Genomic DNA, 17240 nt, shown 5'->3' with positions numbered 1-17240 from the left:
CATTACATGAAAACATCACCTCACGTGATGATCGTATTTCAGTTGAAACATAGGAACAACAGCAGAGCAACATGAGACTCAAGGTTAATGATGTGATACAGGGCCAGTCTACCCTAGCCTACTTCAGCAGCAACAATGAAAACAGGGTACAACAGAGCTGCTCCCAGCCTGGGAACTGAGTGAGCATCCCATCTGCTGTAGTCTCTAACAATAGTGTCTTTGAGGGGAAAACAACAACAAAAAAACAACCCTACAAAATAAACCAAAAAGCCGCCTGAGAATTCATGTAAGCATTTGGAGAATGTTTGCTTCTTCTCCATTTTGCCATTGGATCTAAAAATTTTTGAACCCTCAAGTGAAAAGGTTTCAGGAAAACAAAACATTCTACAATGAAAGATAAGTTGATTCCTCCCTTTTCTCCCAAGGAAGCAGCTACACCTGATAAGTTGGTGAAATTTTCATTATTTTGAAACAAAAATGTTAGAGTGTGATATTCTACACACCAAATGGTTAAACAAGCTGCTGCCATGCAGTACTCTGTCCTGACTGAAGAAAAATTCAGCTTAGATTCTGCAATGTGCAAAAATTAATATGGAGCGTGTGAGGATGCCTTCTTTGCTAAGTTCTGAAAGAGGCAGCAAATACTACAGTGATGCCTCTTGTTCATGTTTTAGTAATCTACTTCAGTACAAAACAGTTGGATGCTTAATGAAACAGCAACGTGGAAAGTTTCTTCAACAGATCCAAAACATCACTCATCTGAAGGAAAGAAAAAGAAAAATACTGCAAGTGTTTTGGGACTCTATTAAAGGTCCCAACAAACCAAACAAAGAGTTTTCATTTCCCCAGCAATAAGGAAAAGACTCAAAGTGCATGCAAAAATTAAAAGCTTTTACAACTTGGAAATGACTTTAATTTAAATCAGACACAAGACAGCACTTGTTCCATCTACTTAAAGACTTGCAGTGCTGGGAGCAAGCAAACCCTTATGCTGAATAACTCACTAGACAATTACCTTTATTCACAGAAGAAGACAAATAAAGAAAGCACAAATGCCTCTTGAATTCACCAAATATTTATCAACTCATATAAAAAAAAAGTTTTAAGAAATACCAGGTTGGATCATTTTATATATATACATACATGTATATTCATACACACATCACAGTGGAAATTCCATTGCTATACATTACGAAATATTTAACAACACGATTTCTTTTTTTAAGGCATTTTTTACATTGATGACAACATTGCATATGCAAAATAATAACAAATAAACACTACATGTGTTGGATTGCACAGAAACCATATCCACTTTGGATCTGAAAACTTTGGTTAAGTACACTAACATCACACTACTTAGGGAGTATGGATGTGTTGTACATACCCTATTTCCAGAAAAATAAATTCTTTCTATAAACAGTAAGTAAATATATCCTTACCTGACACACTCTGTACACACCGAAGTCCCCTTTTATCCAAAAATATGAGAAGTGCCCATAACCTGTTTGGAACAGATATGCAGCCACCAGAACTCGAATGTGCATGTACACAGGCAAAAACTGTGGGGAAAAATAATGTACCTTTTATAAATAACTACATAGATGCTTCTGGTTTTCCTGTTTTGGTTTTTCTGCATTGCACTAAATCAGGTTTAGCAAGGAAAAGAAACATGCTGCATTTCTTGTTTCTTACTAAGCTCTTTTGTTGCCCCCATCTCTCCCTTATCATTACAAGAACTGTATTCAGATGCTATTTATTATTATCATTCTGCACTTTTCATGTTCTTTATCAGTTAAGACTGAGTTAAGAAGGGATATCTGAAAGCTTAACTTCAATAGTTTTGAGCTCTGAACATAAAGTTTTGCTGACAAGTGAAAATAACAGTCTTCTGCATCAAGAAATCAAGTACATTGTGTATATGGGTGAATTGTGCACAACATGCTCTTATCAGGGAAACCGAAAAATACTCTAATTCTGCAAATATCATTTCTAAAACTATCAGAACAATAGTATGAATTATTCAATCTATTCAATTCTATTAAGTATTTGTGCTTTCTGCCCAATTTGCATTCCCCCAAAGAAACCTTGAAATTCACTTACAGTGCTTGCTCCAGAGATATGATAAATCAAAATAACAAGCTGCATCCAGCCCTTCCATTCATCAGTCTGTTCTCTGTTTAACACTTTAGTCTAGTGCAAAACAAAACAAGAGTGTTGCTATTCCAAAAAGTACAACGAACATCTACAAAACGAGGAGAAAAAGTTCAAAACAATAAACCACTTTATGGGCAAATAGGTCTAAACTGTAAAAGCCCTCTTGCAAACAGACACGTTGATGTGATCTACACTCTCACCTACTGGAGCTACACTTGCTTAAAAACTGACAGCAGCAAAGAACAAACACACTCATGCCCACATGCTTTTAAGAAAATTCTACATCTAATTCCATGCAAACACTGCATTGCTTGCAAATGTATTTTCTGCAGAAGAGTTATACTGACATTAAAAAGTTTACTTCCGATAATCAGCAATCTGAAATTTACACCCCAACTGTCAAACTACATCAGAAGTAAGATGTCAACTTGATCATTACCTCTTTTGTATTTTCGGTATAAAATACCCCCAAAACCAAGATATAGACGATCGGTATGAAGAAAGATGAGTGTGTATAAAATTTATTTTCCTTCATGAAAAGATTTGCTCTGTCACATAGATAAAAATAGGTCATGATTAGACCAAGTTTGCAGAAACAGTGTAACAGCATCTCTAAAGTAGAAACATTAGGAGTATTGCTGGTAGGTTTCTTCTCCTCTCCAATTTCCAAATCAGTGCATGATTTGTTCTTTCGATAATTATTCCGATGAATTAAACTGATAACAAAATATCCAACAATGGACAAAGTAAAGAAACAGAAAGCTAATTTCTGTATCAGAGTGAGAGGAGGCTGAGGCTGGCAGCAGGAGCCGTCAATGGGCTTCATTATCTTATTGCAGTAGACATTCATAAGAATCATTGCATTCTGTCAAAGAAATAGACAGTTCTCCAATTAATCTCTAAATATTGTCATCACATAAAATTTTCTTCAACTAGATCATGCATTGACAGAAAAACTATGCACTTCCCCCTTATCACATAGGAAAAATTTCATAGGAACCCCCATAATCCTTGTTGCATTCAGCATGGGAATCAAAACACCTCTTCCAAACACTACAATCTTTAGCTTCCTGAGGTAAGCAGAATGACTTAAGCCTAATTCTTACAACAGAAGGGTTCTCTCTATTGGCTCTAAAAGGAGCTGTAACTAAATATATAGACTATACATAAAATATAGCTCACAAATTTAGCGTCCTCAAGGGGCAGGGTAATGAAAATGTCTACAACATGACAATGAGACTAAAACCTTGGTGAGATGATACTTAGCTCATCCAATATTCAAAAGCAACTGAAACCTGCAAAGGAGTGGAACTAATGCTGATACAGCAGCAGAGTTCAGTCACAGAGAGGGCACTCTGACCACACTCAGAGAGGCTCATGACATGCATATGCGTTCATAGCTTAAAGATAATAAAGAATTAAAGCCACTGGCACTCCACACAGTGGACAAAATCTATACTGTGTGTTTTCTCATCCGTTTCACACTCTTTGATAAACAAAAATAAGCAAAACTGCCTGACATTCCACCTACTGGGATCTTCTGAACAAAATCTCCTGAAGGACGGGAAGGTTTTCACTACATTCATATTGTCTGCTGTTTCAAAACATTCCCTTCAATCCCGTTTTACTATTATTACTTTTTAACATCGACCAGTGCTAAAAATACTTACCGTATCCCTGCTTGATTCAGGCAGATGCAAGCCATCTGAAGACTTCATAATCGTTTCTTGTGCTATCAGTTTTGATACACTGAACAATTTAACCTTAGCTTTTGAATTTCGGGAGCTGCTGTTCAAAATACGGACAGCTGCTTCATTATAAGCATTTATTTTCTCATTAGTGATCATTTTCCGACTCTCACTCAGCATATCTTCATTAACAGGATCTGAATTTGAAAGGATAAAAAATGGGTACATGAAGAGTCCACACCACAAACACATTTGGTTAGCTCAGATTGCAGAGGTTCCTTTCATTTTGGTATTTAAAGTTGTTTAATGACATAGCAAAACCAGTGAGGAATCAGTGACCATTACTGCAACCAGAGTAGCTTATACCAGAATACTCTTAATGTTATTCCCCAGTTATGCACATGCACTAATAGATCAAAAAAGCTTTGGCCAGACATGAATGCTTTTGTGCTCCATGTGAAGCACAGTGCTGGAGTAGAGCTGCTTATGCCTTCTCTCAGAAATGGAATGCCCCAAGTAAAGGTTCCAAACACAAGATGGTAGAAGACAGGCAGAGCAGATACACTGGGAAAAAGAATCTCAAAACTAGCTGCTGCAGATGAAACCAGTTTCTCACTTCACTAAGCCACATTTCATAAGCATTTTCCTCTGGTTCCTGCTGATCCAATTTAACTGATGTTAGAATGTTAAGTTTTTTCAGCAGGTTGGAGCAGTACTTAGCTGTCTGCAGGCTACATGGATTACTTGGAACTTAACACTAAGCTACACAGGATTGCAGATCAAAAAATCACCAAGTCACTATGAAAAGCTGCTGATGTTCTTAACTGGTAAAACACACTAAAAGCTTTAAGCTTTCTGCTCAAGCTGCCTCTTGACTATTTTGGATAATCCAAGTCCTTACAAACCATACTTACACTACGCTCTGTGTACAGTTTCTGCTCTTATTTGTTCCATTACAACTATAAAGAGCTCAGAGATTACTTAAATGGACTGGATCTTTATCAGCAGAATGTTGGAGCGTGTCTGACAGTTAATTGCTTTTGTAATAGACAAATTTAGTCTTGAAAGTAATGTGAAAAGATGAATCTGTTGATCCAGGTTAATCTCTAGAACCATCTTTGACAGGAACTTACATACGACTTTAAGGATACAGCTGAACATATTGCTATCAGGGCTCAAAACCTGCTTATCTTTCTCACGGAGATGACAACCACCTGAAACATTTCCTGGCTCAGAAAACACAATTCTACCTATCAGCTCACTGTTCAGCATCAAAGTCATACCTGAGTTTTGTTGAAGAAAAGCTAAAGAAGGTTTGTGCCATGATAGAAACCTCGCAGACTCATTTTGAGCCATGATTTCAGGCTCCTGATCTGAACTCACCAATGCTTAGCGTACAGATGCAAGTTTGTCTTCAGAGAACTAAATTCTCAATATTCTCCAGAGTTAATTCTAGACATGCACAAGCTGCATTTATAGAACCTCTTCCACAATTCATGTAATCTGAGAACTTAGTGGAACACAAACACAGGAAAACAGAAAATAGTCCTAGCATCCTGAGTCTGAGAGAGACTGAGAGAGACTTGAAAATCTCCATCACTACTAACAGCTAGTTAGGAGCCAGCTAGTTACAACTGCTCAAAAAGCTGCACTGCAATTCAGCCAACATATGTACTCAGTAAATCAGCAGTACAGACTAAGTTCTTCATAACCAATGAGACTGGTTCAACTGACAGTGACAATATGAATTCTTGTTACTTATTGTTCATTACTTTACCTTGTAAGATCCAGTAAACATCACTACTTTTTGCTAATTTTTCCAAAAGAGGTGCAATTGAAGTGATATTGATTTTATATTGTGTGAGGGCTTCATTGCTGCCATTGTGAATCTTGATGGACCACTGGAGAATGAAATAAAAAGATTCAGAACCCGTATGACTCCCAGTAGCTAAATCTACGCAGCTAAAATACCTGCAGTATTTTACAAACATTTTAAGAAGCATGTTTCATTCAGTAGAAAGACTGAGCAGAGACATTCTAGCCTCAATCAGATTCCTAAAGCCCAATGGATTTATGTGGATCTCCTACAATGGTAGAACACCTGAACTGTCTCTGAACTAAACTGCTTTTAAACCAAGTAATGCGTATCACGTAGCTGTAACCTAATGCTTAAGAATTAACTACTTGCTATAAGCAGGAATTTCACAGAGAGTATACTTTTATATAAAACTGGGACTTTCATCATAAACTGGGATTAACAGCTTTATCTCATAAGTAACTTGAAAAAATAAAAATTACCCTATTAAATCTTCCTCCTTTACTTAGATGCCACATACATGCATAACTTACCGTGGCAGCTCCTGCTACAATTATATGAGGTTTTGCCACAGACCCCTATGAGACAAAGTAGAAAGAAATTAGTTTTAAAATATTCAGAAATCATAGTTATCATTTAATGTACTGATCAAGTTAACTAAGACTTCCATTTGAAATAACAGTTGCTCAAAATTGTCCATTTAGTGGTTACATAACAACAGACTGCAGATATATCACAAATACTAATTTTCATGTCGTAGAATCTGCAAGAATGAAAGCAGATAAGCACCTACAATCACTGTTGATTTAGCTTTTAAAGAGAACTTAACGTTGCCAAATCAGATGAAAAATTCTTTCAGTTCCTACTGGGATGAATCAACCTGCTCCTAGAAAGCAGGTGTTTGCTTCTGTTGTTTTTTTTTTTTCCTAGTGAGGCCTTTTTTGGCCCAAGTAAAGGCATCCTTGGCAGACAGTAGATGCTAATAAGCACATATTCACACACACACTTCCTTTCATTATTCTGATGCCAGATTTCAGACCTCTGTTACACAACTGACCGCAGATAGTGCGATATGCTGCAGTTGTTAACCTTTTTGTATTTATAGCCATCTTTATGAAAGGAAGAAGTCAGAACATTTTCCTAAAATAAACAGTATAACACTAACCTCAGTCCAAGATTTGATACGCTGCCTCATAGAGCCATTAACTTCTGGATACCACAGGAAATCCTTTAAAAGAAATGCAGATTTAATCTGTAAGCACTAAGACAAGCAGTAGACTAACAAAAAAAACCAACAAAACAGAAACACAAACTAATTAGCATTAGCTCAAGTGTAAAAGAAAACCACATAAGCCCAAGTGAGAGTTCCTTTACAGCAAGTCTGGTAAGTCTGACATTGCAGTCTGGTAGGAAGACCAAACCAAACCAAAACCACAAGTTCTCTCCATTAAAATAACAATAATAATAACATGCAGTTCAAGAGTCAAGATTTCATCAAGAAACTAACTTTTTAGACTCTGCCAAATAGGATGTCCTTAGGTTTCCCTTCCATGCTATCATGGCTAAAACCAAACTCACATCTTATAACCTGTATATACTGACTTGACTTTTTCCTCATTTTTTAACAATGGATTTTTTTAAATCTGAAACTTCAGAGACTAATATGACTGAAAGCTTGGAATTATAGTTTTCAAACAAAAAGAAATCCCAACATTTTACATTACCGCTTTGTAAATTGCTACCTGCTTAACAGTGTCATGGATGTTAAACCCACCACCTACTACATTTTTTATTTTAGATGTCAAGAGCAGTGCCCAACATTCAGCTAAAAAACAATCCACGTGTTGGCTAATGCTACTATATCTCCCAGTTAAGATCAGACTACCCAGTTACTCTGCAGAAGTATTAGAAGGACTGCAAATACACATTCAAGTGAAGTTGCAAGGACTACATATGCGAAAATTACTGTAAGGAAACTTCATAATGCAGAAATACTCCCAGCAGAAAGGAGATCTCTTTCACTACTGCAGATTTAAAGATTTTGCAGTTCTCTTGAATAATGTAAGTACATGGAACGGTAGAATCTGTGAGTGTACTCCAAGCTGAAGTCTCTCAAAGCATCTCATATATAATATAATGCATTGAAGATACACTCCCATGTAATTTGTTCAAGATTTATCAAGAATGTCAATGCTCTGAAACTACATTTCACTTTTCAGCAGGTGCAGAAGTCTGAAAAAAAATCAAACAGACTGCAGCTTGGATTACACTGTGCGAAATAAGATACAAAGTATTATGGCATACAATTTAATGCCAGATAAAAACTTACCACTTTAATTGAAGCAGATTTATCTTCAAAAGGGATATTTCCATGCTGCCAAAACAAACAAACCAATCAAAGCAAAGTAAGATAATCTTCAGAAGAAAAAAATTGCTATGCTAGCTCACTCTTACCCAAAGGTTTACCTTCAGAATTTTCCTGTATAAACAAGTCAGTATTTCAATGCAAAGTGTTTGTATTGTTTTCTTGATAAAACAAACTACTCTCACAGAGGGTTATTTTTCCTGGTAGAATTACATCTGAAATGCTTTCTGTTCACTCTCTTAGAAAGGTCTCATTAAATAATTTCCTAAGCTTTCCCTCCCCAAATGAGAAACTTGTAGATTTTTTTTCCCTCTTTCTTTGACTTCCTTTCCCCTAGCCTTCCTGTTCATCCATCTATCTTCTTTGCACAGAACAAATGAAATGGCTTTAATTAAAGATCTGAATAAATTAATCTCAGAAAGAAACAAAGCCTGGAAGGTATCGTTACATTTCTGAGTGAGATTGTGAGAAACTAGAAAGAAAGCAGCCAGAAATCCTTGACAATCCTTTTAGTACTAAGACAATGTTACTTTTGATCCTCATAAAAAGTATATTTATCTTCGATGAACAGATCTGGATTTCATAAATACTTGACAGAAGATACCTCTCAGCTTAAAATTAGTTATAGCACCCTGTCATCTCACAGCTGTTCAATGTACTCTCGCCTTTAGGCAGCAAATATGATATAACTAGGAAAAAAAAAGAAAGTTACTCCATCAATTAAATGCCTTGTTTTGACAAGCCTAAATGACGGCATCCTTTCTATCAGATAAGCTGCTAGCTTGCCCTTTAAAACCACAGAAGTACTTATGACGGATCTCATTTGCAGTTGGAAGTGAAGTGTGTCTTTTCCCTCACATACATATATGCACCCATGAAGAATCAGACCTAAGAAGTGCCACATAATAAAGTAAACTGATAGTCTACAGCTAAATTCTTTCTTTCTGCTTCCACCCAGTAAGCTGCAGTTCACGTTCTCCACCTTATAAAAACCTACCTTTCAGCAACAATCAAAAGCACGCTGAGATCAGAAGCCAGTTTTAGTTACAGCTTCAGACTCATGTTAAACCTGGAAACCTGTCATTGCCCAAGGATTTTTAGGACAGGTTAGGTCAGCAATCTAACTGACATATGAGATACCAAATTGCAAAGCATGAATGGAACAATCATTCTCTCAAGAAGGTATGACACTTCAGAAGCTATGGGGGAAGTCAGCTGCATTTGTTTATTTAGACTGCTGGGAGCTTGCTCTCAAGCTTCCCACTTCATTTCTCAAACTGTCATTAACTTGGTCTAATCTTGCTATTCCTTTTTGTGCTTCTTTTTCCTGGTCCAGCAAGCAGTGCAAAACGAGTTCAGAGAAGAGTTATGAAATAAATTGGAAAAGAAGGAAACAGAAATCATCAAAATACACCATCTCACCTTATTTCCTTCCTCCTTGACTTGAGGATTTATGATTTTTATAAATGAATAGAACAGCTGTCGAATTCTAGAATCTCCTAAAAACACAATATGTTTGTCTATGAGGCAATTTTTTGCTTCACTGAAAAACAAAACAGCAACACTCGTGTTACAGGAAGTTTATAATAGATTAAAGTCTTTAGTGAAATCTATAGATCAGTACAGGTAATTGTATGTATTACATGCAGTGCAAAGTAACAGTACATCTTTTCAGTGTTGAAATAATTAGGAGTTTAGCATAATTTGCCTATAAATGAAAGTCAACTCTTCAGCTAATATGATTACTGGAATGATAAAGAAGGCTTTCCTATGCCACAGTGCTACAAAGAAAGCAGTTCCCGAACTACCTGGTAGCTCCTCGTGACAAGCACCAGTACTGCTACCAGCATTTTTTGTATTTTAACACAGAGGCAGAAACAGTTACATGGATGAGACTGCAATTTCAACAGCAGACAACAATTAATCTTCTTTCCCAGAAGAAGAACAACAGAAGGATTTGCATACCTGTTTTTATACTTGTGCATCATACAACTATGAGGCTGCCACACTTTTTCTCCAAGAAATCTCCCACTGGACAAAAGATACTCACACGTATCATCACCTTTAAAGCAGTAAAATTATGATTAGAAATCAGACACATGAAAATTATTTTCAAAGCCTCACTGCTGTTAAAAAAATAAATAACTCTGATAACATTTCACAGCATTGTAGGGTTGGAAGGGACCTCTAGAGATCACTGAGTCCAACCCCCCTGCAAAGCAGGTTCCTTATAACAGGCTGTACAAGTCAGTGTCCAGATGGGTCTTGAATATCTCCAGAGAAGGAGACTCCACAAGTTCCCTTGAACGGCCTGTTCCAGTGCTCTGTCTCCCTCACTGATAAAAAGTTCCTCTGCATTACAGTGCAGAACTCCCTATGCTCCAGTTCATGGCTGTTTCCCCTTGTCCTGCCCTCAAAGACCCTTGAAAAGATGATGGCCATGTCTCTTTGACTCCCACACTTAAGATATTTATAAACATTAATAAGATTTCCTCTCAGTCTTCTTTTCTCAAGGCTGAACAGACCCAGTTCACTCAACCTTTCCTCACAGGGGAGATGCTCCAGGCCCTTTATCATTTTTGTGGCCCTCTGCTGGACTCTCTCCAGGAGATCCCTGTCTTTTTTGTACCGGGGAGCCCAGAACTGGACACAGTACTCCAGATAAGGCCTGACCAGGGCAGAGTAGAGGGGGAGGATTGCCTCCCCTGACCTGCTGACCACACTCCTTAATGCACCCCAGGATCCCATTTGACATTATCGGCCAACATGGCATGCTGCTGGCTCATGGACAACTTGTCATCCATCAGGACCCACAGATATTTCTCCACAGAGCATTTGTGACATAAAAGAATCAAAGCAAACAACAGCATTAACCAAATTTAACATAACTGTAAAAATATTTTGCACAGGTGTTTACAAATTGTCACTTACTATACTGTTCTTTTCAGCAATATGTTCACAAAACACTAGAGCTGGAAAGTTGTGACCTAGAATGGTGTTTCCACTAGAAGATATTGATCTGCTGTGATATTTACTATCCAAGAACAAACTAAAAGAGTTAAATAATGTACATGGAATTACCAGACACTGCTTCTTGTACAGAATATGAAGCTCAAAATGGGATTTAAAAAAAAATCTTTTTCCATTTCCCTGTTTAAGATGCAGCTGTCACCTTGGAACAGCTGATATTACACGCCGGGTTAATGGGCAGAACAACAAATGTTTATTTGAGATTTTACTGATGATTCTGAATTGCACCTACCATTTTCCAGTCCATTAGTTTTACACTAATTAAAATTAATCACTTTGCAAGTGGTGACGTTTCAGGTCACTTTTTCAATTCATATAAATAAAATACCTGATATGGAATCAGTGACTGATCTTCCAGCAAACACATCTGCTTCTGCTGCCAGAAACTCAGTGCAGCTCCATACTGTGCTGGCAAAGAGCTGCCTGCCAACATTTTTGTCACAGCTGGCAAACAAACAAGAAAATGGTGGTGAATGAAACGGTGAGTACCTGTGCTGGCATGTGCAGAAACCGTGTGCCACAAACCCTACCTAGTGCCTGCTATGGAACTTGGAGTTCCGTGAATCAGCTACGATCTGCTCTTTTCCTACAGAGAAACCTGCACTAATTTTAGAGAAGGTGTATTTTCTATCAGCTTCCTTCCTAAGCTGCTGGAAGCCACACACGACGAGACAGGCAGGCGTTATATTTCAATTATTAACAGGCAATCTAAAGCTTTATCTCAATCTGTGGATTGGGCAGGACAACACAGAGTACTTGGCGTGGTGATGTCTGAGGCTGGTCAGATTGGGAACTGACACAGAGCTGCTGACCCTGCTCCAGCTCACAGTCCTCAGAGTGACAGCCCAGTACCTTGGTCCCTGAAGTTTTGAACTGAATTATTTTCTACAGCATGCAAAAATTACTGCACAAGGCACGAATCCACCCAGGCTTCCCGATGAAAATAGTCCAGTAAAAATATATTAAGATTAAGCTCCCATGGATATGTGAGCTTTTTCCACAGGGCTGCTGAGGAGCATGAAAACGTGGGAGATGGCAACGCTGACGTTTTCACTGCTCCTGCAGGAGTAACTGCAATGTGAAGGAGGCAGTGCTGCAGCCTTGGCTTCTCAGCATCCTGTCACCAAATGACCTCTTCTTCCCTCAGCAGTATTATTGTTCTTTATCTCAGTTACTGAAGGTAGAAGGCACTCCCTTTTGAAGTGTCCAGTACGGGACTTAATAGCCAGCCAACATAAATCTCTCACCACAACAGGGCAAATCAGCATTAATGAACGCAGGGATGATGGAAATATATCTGTACTTCCTACAACACAGAACTGGGACTGCAGTGATCTTTCCAGATAACTCTTCCATTAACACTGGTGACAATCACTTGTGAGCTAATCCTAAGCTGCCTGATACTTCAGAGTCCACCCAGAAAATAAAAAGGGACTTATCCATGAAACTGGGAAAATATTGTTAATAAAAAAAAAATAAAATGCACGTTTAAAGCACAGCTGACAGACAAAGCTCTGAATTAACTCTTACCCCAGAACTCCAGCACACTCTTACTTAGGATTCACCAAGAACATGTCAGATACAGAAGTACAAACAACGCAACTTGTGTTTCTTGGAGCAGGACATAAAATTAGCTTGGAGAAGAAAGAACTGGCAGTTGAAGACATTATCTGTCCTTCCCTTCTTCCTGGAAACTCTTCCTACTTATTTCCATGAAAATCAGAAATGGGAATGTAGAACAGACTGTATCCCACCTGTTACTCCTCAGCTCATTTATTCAACCAAATCCAGCAATGGGAACAGAATCAATTATTATAATTTGCAACTTAGGCTCCCCATTCCTTCATTTCAAAAAGTAATTGTAATAACCAGGCTCCTTTTACTTTCCTGGAACTTCAACCACTTAGCGCTGCTATTGCATCATACTACTAAAATGACTTTTTGCATCAGACTATTAAAATAAAATGAATTGCATCAGACTACTAAAATAAAAGCTGAAACAACCTGAGGAATTATAACAGTGCTGAAAAGAGAGTCCTGATAAACATCTCTGAGTCATAACTCCGAACTGAGGTTGCTTCTCCAGGAGCAACACACACAATGCTTCTAGCATGCATGATAAGCTCTGGGTCGAGCAGCTTTTGATGCATGAAAAAAAGATGCGTTTAAAATTTAAATAAAACACACACAGACAGTGATAAACTCCTACTTCTGCCATAAAAAACTTCTGCCATGTTTACTAATCATCCCATGGCAGCTCAGGAATTCCCTCGAATTCACCACTAACCTCCCAAGCAAACCCTTGAGCTCCCACAGCTCTCGCTGACACTCCACCTAACCGCAGCGCACACGCACCATCTGTGCCAAACTGAGGTGCGGGCTGCCCTCAGGGATTTCCACAAAGGCAGGCTCTGTCACTGCCCTGTTCTTCAACAAGTACAGGTCAGCAGTACAAGCTTTTTCTTGCAGCTGGTGCTTGTTTCAGTAGTCAGCACAGTGCTGTTTGTGAACAGGTCTTCCCAAAGCAGTTTATCAGCACCTTTCTTCTTCTCTTCCAGCCGTTCCCACTTAACACAGCAGCGCTGATCCTGCTGCCAGAATTGCTGCAGCAGTAGCTAGGTATGGTAGGTATGCACCTACTTCAACCACATCACTTCTAGTAAGTTGCTTAAAAATGAAACTGCTAAAAGAAAACCAAACCAAAACAAACTCATGCTGATTGCAATAGGTGACTTACAGTTATTGTTATGGAAACAAAAACCCCAGCTCGGCAGGTGATGAAAACACGATGATGCATCAAAGTGACAGAAGAGCAAAGTATATAAAGGAAAACTCACCACTATGCTCCTTCTGAAACCCATTAATTTGCTGAGAAAGATGCAGAAGACAGATGGCTACTGGTGGTCACATCAGCCTGGTACAATTCCCATCCAATATTATCTCAAGTCCAAGGACTTCCTGAGCTGGACATGGTTTCTTCATATTTTACAGAACCTCCAACAAATTTTTCTCACCAAATCATGTAATCTTTTCCTCATTTTTTTTTTTTTTATCTCTCACAGCATCTTTCTGCAGGAGTTTTCCATATCCATAGCTGCTGCCTGCCTTTACTTCACATACGGCTCCTACCAGTTTTACTTGCACTCCCTAAGCCTTGTACAGATCCCTCCTGTATTTATCACAACCTGTAGACCACTATCAATCCTTCATAAATCATTTCTTTTCAAGACTGAAGAAATTCATGATCTTTGTTTACCACCTTTTCAGAGTAGAGCACGTTTCATGCCTTGAGCTCACAACCAAAGCTTTGAAGTTGTGCATTTCATGGCACTCCATCAGAACTGCTTACAAATGAAAAAAATCCTCCAACCTATGGGCATTTATTGAAATTGCATCCCAAACATTAATTGCATTAATTTTAACTACACAGATAACATTTTAGGGAACGGAGATACGTTTTCTATCCCAGCTCCAGATACTGATTTTCTGAATACTTCCATAAGCAACACAGAAAGCTCCTAAAATCCATTAGGAGCATTACTTATACCTGAGGCTTTTTGTTGTTTTTTTTTTAAAGAAAGTAGTAGAAGCTTGGAGAGGGGCTGGACTGTAGAATGCAGTGCAACAGTGGACAGTGAGGAAGAAATAACAACAACAATAAAGATGGAAACAGCAACTCTGACAGTAAACTGGAAGTTACATACAAGATGGTACCTCTGGAAATGCACCTTCTTAACCATTAATGAGATCAACACTAAGAATTTCAAAGAAATGGAAATCCAAGCAGTCACTACTATTCAAGATTAAAATCTAGATCTGAATGTGATCATTCAATGATGGAGACTCTAAGAATGAAAAAAAAACAAAACAAAACAAAACAAAAATTAAATAGAAACTTATTTCCAACAAGCTGTAAGACTGAGTCTTTGAAATATGCTAATAACTGAAACGTGCTGATAACTTTCTACTGATTTTTACTGGATATTATAAAGATATATAGTACAATTAAGTCTATGAAGAAACTTTACTAAAGCTAAAGACAGCTTAACTTCACTCATTGAAAGTTCTGCAAGAAAATTAGGCAATCTCTAAATATGACAGTCTCCCTGAATATGAATTTAACCTACCCCAACTGCAGCCCAGCATTTTTGCATAATAGTATAAACTAATGCATGCTTTAGTATCTGAAGAATCTCATTATGGAAAGAGCCAATTTATTGGATAAGAAACAACCTTCCACAGTGGTTTTATTTATGTACTTTTTATTTATATGCAGCCCCCCTTTTCCTCCACATTCCTATGTATCCACAAAAGAAAGACAGTATCCACACGAATGGGTACTTTGCTGCTCCCATGACGGTTTGCCTTTCCTGCTCCCCTCTTCCTTGCAGCGGCCGATGACAGATGCCTGAAAACAGTGTGAAAAAGCACAACAGAGCGCTCCCTCCTCTGGCCACAGCCCAACGCCCACCACCCTGCTGCTTTGGGCCTTGAGAACCTCACTTCTACCAATGACAGCAGGTTCGCAGACCACACCTGATCCATGCCCTTCCCTCTACAACCCCTGTGTGAGGATATTATGGCCAAGAGGGACTCATCAGCATTACTGACAATAAGCAAGGCACAACTCAGCTTCACATTGCAGTATCACAGTAAAATCTTATGTTTTTCCTTAGTTTGCTTAACGCCAGATGTTTAAGATCACTGAACAGCTGCAAAATGATCTCATAGCAACATCTGCTTTTGCCTATCCCCAAAACCTTTCTATCTGCTATAAACGCTCCACCTTCCTTTTCCAAACCATTTGTGTGTTTTGAATGCTACCTGCTCAAAGAAGACCAAGATGGATAGAGCTTCTATTTTCTGAGAAATCCTCACTCAACCTAAAGTGGCTCAAAGAAACTGAAAGCTTTAGGTAAAAGAACTTCATGAGAATCTATACTGACTCAACCAACTTTTACAAAGGCCTATAGACTCCTACCTTAATGTGATTTGTGACTCAACAGAGAGCCCCAACAGCTCTCTGATCGTGCATCCTATTTATGCACAGACTGCCTTCTTGCTCATTTGCTGTATATGGAAGTCCCTGCTTTCTCAGGCCAGCCTTGCAATCATTCTCTTAAAAAAAGCATCACATTTTCCAGCTTCCTTCCATCCACTTTTGAGATGGATTCCAGCCTCTGGTTACACAGCACAATAAGCTCAGTTACTTCATATCCAAGCTCCTCTAGCAGGCAGTAAACACCTCAATGCCTCGCAACTTACTGCTCTTCAGTCTGTTAGATTTACCGTCGTGTCAGCTGGAGGGTGAATCTGTAAAGGCTCCCTATTCCCTTCCGCACTTCCACAATAGAGTGCTTCATCCCCATCGTCCTGGAGCGCAGGTCACGAGCCTCAGCGCACAACAGCACCCCTTGTCCAGCAGCACGCAGCCTTTGGATCAACTTCACGGTTTACACACAAAAACACGCTCCATGTTCAAGAGCATAGCAGAAGGCTTTCCTTCAGTGGCTCTCACTGCTGTTTATAGGGCAACACCGTGCTCGTCCACCAACCACATACAAAAACAAGCAGCTGCTCATTTTACTGCATCAACCCAAGGGACTGAATTTTGAGCCAACAGTTGAACAGAGGGTAAAAACAAAATGAAATAAGAAAAGTATACCAAAACCTTCCACCAATTCAGACAGCAATGGCGCTGCCCGCCAGATGCCGGCTGCCAACCCTCGCGCGACCCGCGCGGCGGCTAGCACACAGGCGGACTGGGCCCCGCGCTTCCGCCTGCTCGGACAACGCACACGGCCTTCCCGCTGAGCCCCTGCCCAAGCTGCCTCCGGGAGCCGTGGGCGGCCCCGGCCCGGCCCACACGGCTTCCCGGCCGGAGGGCCGTCGGCCGCCCGCGCTCCCTCAGCTCCGCCTCCCGCGGCCCCGCTCACCTCGGTAGCGGCGGGAGGCGGCGTGGCAGGCGGCGAGCAGCAGGACGGCGCCCAGCGCCAGCGCCTTGGCGGTCCTCACGCTGAAGTAGTAGTTGATCTCCCGCTTGCCCAGGGTGTAGGCCAGGCCCGCCATCTTGGCTCCTCCATGACAACAGTGCGCGGCGGAGCGGGCGGGCGCAGCGGGGCAGCACTGGGTCCCCGCAGGCTGCCGAAGCGGCCCCCGCCGCCGGCTGCCACCGTCCCCACCG

The 17240-nt window shown here is 39.7% G+C and overlaps 1 protein-coding gene across 5 annotated transcripts in view; it reads right to left on the bottom strand.

Moving 5' to 3' along the window:
- CASD1 (CAS1 domain containing 1) overlaps positions 1-17240 on the bottom strand; it is a 26473-nt gene extending 9233 nt beyond the window's left edge. For 2 of the 5 annotated variants that reach the window (XR_008208867.1, XM_052692383.1), the window contains exons 1-11: positions 16993-17240; positions 9992-10088; positions 9449-9569; positions 7991-8035; positions 6827-6889; positions 6195-6239; positions 5623-5746; positions 3828-4042; positions 2597-3022; positions 2104-2193; positions 1443-1562 (exon numbers count right to left, since the gene is read on the bottom strand). Coding sequence is in view for 4 of the 5 variants with exons in the window: in XM_052692383.1 (XP_052548343.1) it covers positions 1443-1562; positions 2104-2193; positions 2597-3022; positions 3828-4042; positions 5623-5746; positions 6195-6239; positions 6827-6889; positions 7991-8035; positions 9449-9569; positions 9992-10088; positions 16993-17125 (1479 nt within the window). In the remaining variant the exon portion in view is untranslated. Of the gene's footprint in view, positions 1-1442; positions 1563-2103; positions 2194-2596; positions 3023-3827; positions 4043-5622; positions 5747-6194; positions 6240-6826; positions 6890-7990; positions 8036-9448; positions 9570-9991; positions 10089-11384; positions 11555-16721; positions 16851-16992 lie in introns of those variants that run through there. The other 3 variants (XM_052692385.1, XM_052692386.1, XM_052692384.1) reach the window with 3 other exon arrangements.

Source organism: Tympanuchus pallidicinctus, unplaced genomic scaffold (assembly GCF_026119805.1).
Source record: "Tympanuchus pallidicinctus isolate F22 unplaced genomic scaffold, pur_lepc_1.0 scaffold3, whole genome shotgun sequence".
In the NCBI taxonomy this organism is placed as follows: domain Eukaryota; kingdom Metazoa; phylum Chordata; class Aves; order Galliformes; family Phasianidae; genus Tympanuchus; species Tympanuchus pallidicinctus.
This window is presented reverse-complemented; position numbering and strand designations above follow the sequence as displayed.